Genomic DNA, 10,693 nt, shown 5'->3' on the forward strand with positions numbered 1-10,693 from the left:
TACCAAAGGTCAGGTACTGAGACAGGTTGTCTGTATGCCGAATTACAAGACAGCTGAAGGCTTTAAAGGATGGTCACTTTACCAGTTGAATAACTAATTGACAGACTGGTTTTTATTCTGGTCTTAAAGAGCCCTTATGATGTTTATGAATTCCTTAAATAAATGGGTTCCCCCTCCCCCCCCCAAAAAAAATATTTAAATACCTTCTTAAAATATTTGACAATTACATCTCCCTCACCCTGACTGAACAATCTAGAAACTCTGAATATGCAAATATTGTTTTGAGAATTTTATCAAACTATGGCACTTAAATGAAAAGTCTTGATATATGTGTGGTGAAGGCTTCGGGTTTCCATGTCACACTCTCGCTTAAGTGTCACAAATCCTGCATGTGTGCTCATTAAACTGAGCAGATGAATTTGAAATCAGTCTGTTTATTTCAAACTATGTACGAAAGTCAACTATCTAAGTCAAGACACAACAAGCAAAACATATTCTGGACTGGGCGGTTACTTGTAGATACAATAATTTGTAACAGCATAAGAAAATGTCATATTTGGAGGAGAATCTAACATTTGGGACAAATGCTGAGCCATGTCCTGGCCCCTCTGTCTCCAAGAAGTGCATCTCTGTCATAGAGCTTTCGTGACTTAAAAGCTGACTTAGTAAATATGTAAAACATTCACATCATTTTGTGTAACAAAATGTTTTTATTTCCATTCTTGCTAATGATCTCACCGTGCCTTAGAGTCATCTTGGGACTCCTTGGCTTGTCTCAGCCTCTGCTTTAGCTTTCAGCTGCAGTTTGTGCTGTACACCCTGAGTAGCTTTGTAAAAGTAAAGGTTTGACTTCAGTATGATACATTTTTAGAAGCCCTGCCACATTGCAAAGCTAATGATCTCCGAAAGCTACCTATTTGATGATTTGTGTTTTAGGCAGTGCGCAGCTGATTCTCTGTTACTGTGTTTTAAGATGGACCAAGTTATCTATTAGCCTGAAGGGTCTTAAAGACACGTACGTGGTCTGGTCCAGACATGTCTGACGTGTAAAACCACCACCGTCTTGTGTTTTGTTGTTGCTCCTTAGCTTTTCTACAGTGTTTGTCATGTTTCAGAGTGGCGTTGTTGGCAATAGGCAGTGTAGAGTTTCTGCGGTGGAGCCAGGCAGCATGCTGCAGGTTGTTTACACCCGGACAGACAGAGCAAGCTGTGTGTCTGTTGAGGCCCTGACATCTCAGCTGTCATTACCCTGTCACCGCTCTAATTAAATGGCTAGCTCGCTGGAGAGAGGCGTTTATAAAGATGCCAGAGACTGAGTCGAGCACACACACAAGAGGCTTTCACTTTCATGTCTGACACTTTCTCCTGCCACTGAGGTACATGTGTTGGCAGTTGCAGCGTCAAATTCCCATATCTCCATCCTAGCTGCAGTGCCACTGGAGAGGTCTCTGTCCTTACTTTGAGGAGATGTAAAAATTATCTCTTGTGCAATATTAAATTCCCTTGAATACTTAAAGTGTACCAGAGTGTGCCAGACAACAGACTGGAAGTCACTTATAAGGAACTTTGGATGACATGATGGGGCCTGTTGCTGGTATTAAACATATATTGTTCTTTGAATGTATCTCAGATACATAGATTTCCTTCTGTCTTTACAGCAAACAGCCATCTTGAGCATCCTGACTTTCTGCATCGAGCTGAGACACATCAACCTGGGGAGCTGTGTGAGGGTGAGAATGTACACACAAACACAAAAAGGGTGAAGTCCAAATTAAGCCTGTTAACTACATTAACAGCTAACCACCCGTTTCCTGTTTTGCTTTTTCTTTACTCAGAACTGTCATCATTAGAAATGAAGTTATGCAACATTTGGCAATGAAAGTGCATAAAGACAACGGCTCTTTCAGCCAAAATTTGAATATCCATCTACTGCTAACTCCTAAATGCTGCATGCTGTCATTTCTGTGGGCAAGGTGCCTGCACTGGCTGTTTAGCTGTTAAATTGCATTTTGTTGCTTTCATCTTTGGATAAAAGGATGAAATATGACCAACATTACCTGACACCAAAGAACAATAACAACACAAATCAGTTCCTAAAAGACTATTCCATATTGTTTCTGATGAAGATATTCTCTGTTAGTACTTTGTTCTTTTGCTCTCTTGAGGAAGCAGAGCTATGTGCCACAAGCCAGTCGATACAGCTAATCAGCTTTTTATTATCGCAACATTTCAAAAGTTTGTTCAAAATACACAAGACAGACAATTAGAGGGAAATGACTATTGACTGACTCAATCATTACTTCATTCCCACTCACAGCTTCATTTTCTCAGTCCTGCATAAGATCCTAAAGGCAAATTGTTAAGTCTGTGACTGTATGACATTCCACAGAGGAAGAGTGTAGTAGCTGAAGCAAAGAACACAGAATCTCTTCCTCCTGATATTGTTGCTTACACAGACAGTAACCATGTATAGATCATAACCTCTGAATCAACTGCACTATTCAAGGAGGTTGATGTAGAGTTGCACATTTTAGCATCCATTTTCCAGCAAATGTGGACCCTCCAAAGATCCTCCATAAAGCTTCAAATGAGCCGTTGCTCTGCACACGCTGCACACAGTGCAGAGAGTAAATGGAGTAAATGCTGCCTGTCTCTCGTGCAGATTGACGACTATGATGTTGTGGCCAGTATGCTGGCTGCTCGCTGTCGCTCATTGTGCTCTCTGGACTTGTGGCGCTGCAGAAACCTGACAGATCGAGGCCTGGCTGAGCTCGTCTCAGGCTGCAGGTAAGCAGGTTCAGTGATTGATTGAGTTGTAAAGTAATCCAGCACATGAAACATCTCAGTACACAGTGTAAATACAGTATAAAGACCAGGAAATGGTAGCACCCTTGTATTTGCTAAATCACTACCACATCAGTTACTATCCGTTGTTTAAAAGGAAACCTATATCATCATTAACCTCTAACTCAACAGCAAATCAAGCTGCAGCTGTTAACCACAGTGAAAACAAATATACTGTCTCAGTGAAGGTCTAAATGGGGGTTTGAGTCACCCCAGTTTTCCTGTGTGGTCTGTGGTTGCTCAGGATGTTGGAGGAGCTGGATCTGGGCTGGTGTCCCACACTGCAGAGCAGCACCGGATGTTTCCAGCACCTCGCCCGCAGCCTGCCACGACTACGCAAGCTCTTCCTCACTGCTAACCGCACCGTCTGCGACTCAGACGTAGAGGAACTGGCCACCAGCTGCCCCTCACTGCAACATCTTGACATACTGGGTAAGCATTTTCCTTGCACATGCAGCTTGTGGACACAAACATTTGTCATTTATAAATTATTTGTTAATGGTGGCCATCATCATTTAAATGGAACTGTAGCTGTTCATGTTTTTCATATAAATTTGGCATTGAGCAGAGCTTTACCAAATCTGATCTCAATGCAAACTGAAACAGACCCACAGCAGCTTTCCTCTCGGGACAATGTCAAAGCCACAGAGAATATGCAGAGATTGCTGTATAATTGCTCCATTTTATCACTCCTGCCTTAAGGTAATTTCTCATTGTCCACATCCACAAGGGTACATGTGACGTAAATTTTGTCATCTATCCAAGTTCCCGAGGGTCCACATGGAACCCTCTGCAGAAGTCCACATACAACCCAAAATGTGTGACAGTGCAGACTGTCTGCCCTGCAAGTATGCCACTTGTAACAGGAAAACAAATAGTGCTTAAAACAAATGCTTGGAATAAGGAAAGACAGAAGGACGAGACTCTCCATTGCCGACACCTTTATAAATGATCAATAAAATAGGTGAAATTTAAGTAGTCGTTGCTGGACTTCAGCGGGTCTTTGATTTGTACATGCTTCCCATCGAGGGACCACAAACACAGTTGAAGGTTCTAAATTCTTTAGAAATCCTGTGCTCAAAACACCTCATGAATAATTGCGGTGCTAAAGCTCAATCTGTAATTACCTGTTATGTCCTGTACGTGCGAAGTCACAGTTCTTTTAGAAACATCCACGGGAGCCCTGTGTGTTTTTCTGTGTTTGATATGAGGGACAATGCAACACATACTTATTGTACTATGAAAATAACCACATGTGCGTCCATTGCTGGCCTTTAATGTCCACAATGGTCATGCAGAAACTATGAATTGGCCTATTTTTCTCTTTTCTTTCACCTGACTATCATTACATCAGTCAAAAAGGGACTGTATTAACGAAGCATGGCCATAAGTGCACTTCACTTTTTCATTTTGATGCCTATTCTTTGCTTGACAGTTAAATGTGACATTTCCCCCACATTTATTCATAACCTTGTGAATATACAATGTGAAAGGTACATGTTGGTATGATTATTTCTCATTAATGCCAGTCACTGATTATTTGGCCATTAAAAGTTGTTGACTTTTTGGTAAATATGCCTAGCATTTGTGATATAATGTGTCCATAGGCGGTGTGTGTCTACACCCAGTGTATGGACAAGTGATGTTTTTATGGGATGCCCTGTCCCAAGTTTGCATTTGAGACTCTTTAAAAAAAAAAAACTATTCCAGAGTTAACTGCAAACACAAACCCACATAATCTACTTAATGTCGATATGAATAAAATATTGCTCACTAAGCAAAGTTGCAGCAGCACACCACGGCAGTAATAGCTGTGCACTAACAGTGTAGTTCCAGTTGCGTAAGTTGATGGCTTTGACAGCACAGTGGCATAAGTGTTACTCACCCTAGCTCTGCTGATGTGACAGGTCTTTGGCTATTTTAGACTTATTTTCGTAGTTAGATTGGTCTGGTAGTTATAACATGTGGCAAATAATAAATGCAATGCAGGTTATTTTGATATGGACTCAATTGTATGTAACCGCTGTAAATATTATGAGTGAAATTTATGTATAAGGCACATTTTAAACAAAAGTGTTGAACAACTATAAGTACCATGTTGAAGAGGATTTTTTTTAAATTGAATTTACACAAAAAATTGCAGATGCTGTTATTCTTATAGATTTACAGGGATGTAACACTATTGCATTGGGTAATCGTTCTGTTTTTTTCTGCTAGTGTTATGTTTTTGTAAAGCATCTTTTACAGCGTCTTATTGTTCTTGTTGTGATTCGTCTAACAAACAGGTACACGGTTGGTGAGTGCTGCCTCTCTGAAAAAACTCCTCCAGTCATGTCCTCGACTTCTCCTCCTGGATGTGTCGTTCTGCTCGCAGATAGACATGCGGGTCGTCCAGGAGCTCTCTGTCCTCTTCCCCAATGTGGCCATCAAGAAAAGCTTCACTCAGTGACACAGCATCATCTCATTTCTCACTGCCGAGAGTAGCAAGCGGAGGGAGGTGCTCGCCAGCCGATACTGCCCCAAATTGACTCAGAGGCAGGTCAGATGCTGGAGGAGATTGCAGACCTGCCTTTGCCTGTATCCTGGACAAGATCTTCTTACAGTGAACTGGGACGAGGTGAGGAGGTTCTTTGGATTTACTGACTGAACACAAACAACCACAGACTCCCAGTCACAGGATTTTAAGGCGTGAGACGTTTTTTTTTTTGTTATGTCGTGGACACTTAAAATCAGGGTCGTCGCAGTAAAGCTGTTACATCTTCCCAGAATATGAATCACCACTTACAGTACGTATTGCCAAACAACACATGGAAAAGAAATATGCCTTGGTACTAGTTGCAAGACACAAAGCAACATTTATGAGCAATCCTCTCTTGAACATCTGTTGGAGCTGCGAAATGGGACACAAAAAGTACCTTTACTGGAAATTTCAAAAAGTCACATACTCATGTTAGCTAAAGATCAGGGCATTGTCCGTGTCTTGTCAGAATGTGGAACATGTGTACTGATGTATTAGATGAAGATCATTCTGAAGGCATTCAGGTAGTTTGATTTACTGAGAGGAAATAATACTTGAGGCTGCTGTCTTATCAGGAGCTTTGAAAACAAATGAGTGAATGCAGCCTTATTGCATGCAGCGTACTCTGGACACTGTCATTTCAGGCTTCAATGCAAGTGTCACAGGTTCCTTTGTGTTGCTACAAACTGCTAAATCATACACAAGGCTCTCATGCTGAAGTACCATCAGCTGTCCTTGTACCGAGATTCACTGACTGCATATTTTCATTTACAAAAAAATGTGTGAGGTCTTGTGAAAAAGCAAGCAAAAGCATTTGTTCTAATTTACACATTTGCTATAAATGCAAAAATAGAAATAACACCCAAAGACATCAACACAAAACAGACAGGCTGACTCATCTGAAATAAAAGCACAGAGGAGTAACACAGTTCTTCTCAGACCCTAATCGTCTTAAATCCAAAGATACACAATTTGAATTGATATAAAACCTCTATTTCTGCTCTAATTGTTATTATCAACCACATATGTTTGGCAGAGTCTCACTACATTTTAGACACTTCAGATAGATAGAAAAATGTAATTAGTTGTGGTGTTGAATTAAATCTATGATACAAGACCTGTGTTCAACTAAACGTGAGGCCTTTGTTGGATTAATGCAGAGAAAGTAAACTCATTTGCCTGTTTTTGATCAGTTTCTGTTTAAATCTGCTCCTCAAAGGTCAAGTGACTGATTCTAATTCAATACAGTTTTTTTTTGTTAAACTCAGTGGATATCTCCTCACGTTCTGCTAGATGTTCGTTCTGTATCTGGTGTAATCTGGCGTTCATACACAACCCTGGCTTTGTAAACGGGGAAACAAAGTGTCCCAGACTGAGGGACACAACACGACTGAGTGGGGAAATAGAATATACTTCAGGGGCAGTGGTAGCAAATAACTCTGGCACATGCTATCTAAATATGCTAACTAGCTAAATATCAATAATCTGTCTCCAGAATTACAGACTACACCTTTAACTAAAACAGGGTGTTCCGTTACATCAGTTCTTTGGTATATCGAACGCTTCACTGGCTAAAGCAAAAATTCATTTGTTTAGGTCAGCTAGGCCAGTGTTACAGCACTTGATAACTGAACTGTGTTTGCTTCTGCCTCACAGGTCATTCATTTCATTTGGTTACGATTATCTTGGTCATTTGAAGGAAGTTAAGAGCGTTTGGCTTTTCGGATATGGATGCTGGTTTTGTATCCAAACTAAATAAGGAAGTTTGAAAGTCACTGTTTGTGCATTGCTTTCTTGATGTGCTTTTCCTGCCACTGCTGTTAGACTACAGTCGAGCACTTGCACGCTAAAGTGAAGTTCCACTGTTGAGGAGTACTGTAAATCAAGCTGGTCAAGGTGTGCTAAAATGACACGTTGTATTTACTATATGTGACCTCAGTATTTGTCCTCAAACTCAGGGGTTATGTATATCTTATTACCATTATGGATATTGTTTTTTTTTGTTTTTTTTAAATATGTTTTACTCCGGAAACCAGCACAACGGACGTTTTTACGTAAAACACCACCAGACTGAATCAGCTTTGAGGTTGCCTGCCTTTGGTGTTGCTCTTAAACAACAAACACACACGACACAAACGATCAGTTAGCACTGATGTAACTGAGACAAAAAATAGAGGTTTCACTGGGTGTTGCAGTAATTGTATGATTGTGAAAAAATATAGCTGTTGCTGATTATTTAATTTTTGTAATATATGAGGAGGTGGTTGTGGTGTGGCAGAAGTGCTTGAAAAGCATTTCTTTTCTTTTCTTTTTTTGAAAAAAAAACACTTGGAAGTTTTCTTTGAAGCACATGCTACTAGTCAATATTTGTGCCTTATACTCCTGTTTGAATGTGGTGTGACGTCCAAGTGCTATAGAGTGTAGTGAAGTGCTTTGCTTTTTCAACCAAAGTAATACACAATAACCTGGTCATCAGTCTCACAACTATATCTGACCAGTTTATATGCCATATACTGTATATCAGCCATCTTAATTAATATGCAAAATTATATTTATTTATATTTCCCTCTTTAAAAAATGTTATTTATACTCACTACCCATAGAAATAGCAATATACAATTACAATGGGAAATATCTTGTTTTTGTTTTTTTGTTCCATATTTAGCCTAGCTTAGCACAAAGAATGGATGCCCGTCTTTAGCCCACTGTTATTTATGTGTTGTATGTTATTTATTGGAGAGATGCTGGAGTAAGATGTAAAAAGAGGATCCTTTAGTTTTAAAAGCGGCTTGCTTGTTAAATGTTACTTACCAGTCGGACTCACCATTTCCACTTCTACTTTCTGAATCACAGTCCTAAAAATCCCCTTCACTACAGGAAACAACAACACACTGAAAATGTCAAGCTTAATCAAATTTTCCACCAAAACAGTCCCCCCCCCCCATCAACACTGTGACAACGGGTCTGGCTAGTCAAGACTACCTACCTAACATGAAGCATCACAGCAGTTGTGTTCATAGAGTGGGATTACCAGGCAGGTTGTGTACTCGACTCTGTGAGCTGTGAAGCTGCTTGAATATTTATTTTTGTGTTTAATGGCACAGTGCAGGCAAGAAGTGACGGCGTCAATATTTTTTCTTTATATATTGGAATTTTTTTATTTTTTTTTAAATGGGAATGACTTTAGGTTCTGCAATTACAAAGTTGTTGTTGTTTTTTTTTTTTAAATCCTGGCTTGCTGTGGTGTTAGAAGCTTAACTAATCCTTTCTGTGTGCTAAGCTAGGCTAAACATGCTCCAGACCAGTCCTCCTACTGGTTCCCCAGACTTCAAATAGATTTCAATCTTCCTATCTGCCAGTCTTTGGAAAAGCCCAAAATGTTAAACTGTTCCTTTAAAACCTACCCACAGAATGGGTGTGGTAGCACATGATGCAAATGTTGCTTCAGTTGCAGCTCAGAACAATCGTATTATAGCTGGTTGACTGGAAGCCAAGGAGTGCAAATATCACATTTGCTTGGCCCACCCAAATCCAGGCTGTAATTTCAAGTACATTTTAATGTATAATAATTACATCACTAATGACTATAGCAACACAATTACAACACTGACAATGTATACTGTGTACAGCATTCATGTGTTAAAGCAAACCTTTTAAAAATGAACACCAGTCTTACATTGTTTGACCAGTGTAGCAGGTTAGTTCAACACTTGTATTTTGTCCCTGCCTTGAGTGACTGCGGTGTCCCTGCTTTTCTGTAATGAATACGCATTCTGTCTTCTTCCACTCTGGATGTGTGATCAACTTTTGTGCCATGCACTGGTAGGACACGTGGCAACGCTCCCTGTGCTGCAGTGCGAAAAGACGCCGTTGTGTGAAAAGATTGTGCCTCTGTCATGATGAAACTGGGTGCTTCACTTTCACCAGGTTTTAAATAAACTGAAGGCTGATGACTGATGCAGTGTGGCTCCTTTGATTCTCGCAGTCTTTGTTTCGGTCCTGTAGGGACACAGATATTAGGAGGAATCAGACTGTAGAACAAAGTGGCTACAAGGCTGCAAAGGCATTAACGCACTCATATTCCATTTTCCCTTATTCTTCAGCTTCAGTGAGCAGTACACCATCACTGCCAAAACAAATGTAAATTGTGTCACTGTGCCATGCTGGGGCTTCATAAGTAGAGTCATGAAAGTGTGATTGGGAGAAAAGTAGGCTCGTCTACTGAATCCACAACAACTAGCAAAGCCATTAGTCAGGATGAGTGACTGGGTAGTCGTGGCGGAATGATCCTTTTTGCCTTAACCCTCTGCCATTTTACAGTCTATTAATACCACAGGGAGAAGTGACATTAGCTTGTCTTCTTAACGGCCTTTTAATGAATTGTTTATGCCTGGTTTAATGATGTATATTGTGGCCCTGTAATGTGCCCTAATGACGGAGAACGAGGCGGCCTCGGCTGAAGTATTAATTTGGACTGCCTCCCCAATGATTATTCCTCAGCCACTAACACCACCGCCGCTGCCGCCGCCGCCGCTGTACGTGCGAGTGTGGATGCAAACGTGATTCATGGAGGCTTTCCGCTCTGCGCTTCGGCTTGATTTCTTGCTGTCATGCTCCTCTATGAGGCTGATATATCCAGGGGGGATCCACAGCAATTAGTTCAGCTTTTTATTTGTCTTTCAACAGCTTACAGATGTAGCTTGATGAATCTGCAGGGGGAATATATGGATGGAAATATTGTTCCTGAATAATAAATCCCAGTGTTAAAATGTAAAAGGTGTTGGGGGGGAAGGGGGGGAAGGGCCTGGAAGGGGGGTGAGTGGCACAAGGATGCCCTGCGCCTGCTTTGTTTCTCGCTTCTGTCTATCTGCAAACCGCATGAGTGACACAAGAGCATACCTTGACAACATGGCAGCAGAAATGGTGATCTCTTGCTGTGGTGTGCCTCCGCTGAGCCGTCCTCAGGCTGGGACTCGACAGGCCTCAGACCTGCCTGAGGGAGGCCTTACTGTGATACCCATCATTATGTGGCTTGGTGTTCCATCTCTAGTTTCCCGGCTTAGACTTATAATGAAGACATCCCTGACAATCCTCGCTGCTGCGTCTGAAGCTTATTATTTTTGTTGTGTTTTTAAGAATATCGAGAATGTCAGCGCTCTGTTCCTTAAATCCATCTAAGTGCGGAGATCCATAGGCAGCTTTTCAAGCAGCAGGGATGCAGTGTTCCTTTAGCCATGTCTAAATCCATTTGTACGTGTTGTCAAACCGCGGTACCTCAGCGCAATTACTGTAAACAAGTGACACCACACAGAGACTATTCAGAGACCTGAT

The 10,693-nt window shown here is 41.0% G+C and overlaps 1 protein-coding gene across 1 annotated transcript in view; it reads left to right on the forward strand.

Moving 5' to 3' along the window:
• The window catches only part of fbxl4 (F-box and leucine-rich repeat protein 4), a 15,729-nt gene extending 6,409 nt beyond the window's left edge, over positions 1-9,320 (forward strand). The window contains exons 6-9 of the mRNA XM_008279159.1: positions 1,659-1,730; positions 2,663-2,787; positions 3,089-3,276; positions 5,130-9,320. Of these exons, the coding sequence (XP_008277381.1) occupies positions 1,659-1,730; positions 2,663-2,787; positions 3,089-3,276; positions 5,130-5,293 (549 nt within the window). The 3' untranslated portion in view covers positions 5,294-9,320. The remainder of the gene's footprint in view (positions 1-1,658; positions 1,731-2,662; positions 2,788-3,088; positions 3,277-5,129) is intronic.
• The last annotated feature ends 1,373 nt before the right edge of the window (positions 9,321-10,693 follow it).

This window comes from Stegastes partitus, unplaced genomic scaffold (assembly GCF_000690725.1).
Source record: "Stegastes partitus isolate 25-593 unplaced genomic scaffold, Stegastes_partitus-1.0.2 Scaffold146, whole genome shotgun sequence".
NCBI classification, from domain to species: domain Eukaryota; kingdom Metazoa; phylum Chordata; class Actinopteri; family Pomacentridae; genus Stegastes; species Stegastes partitus.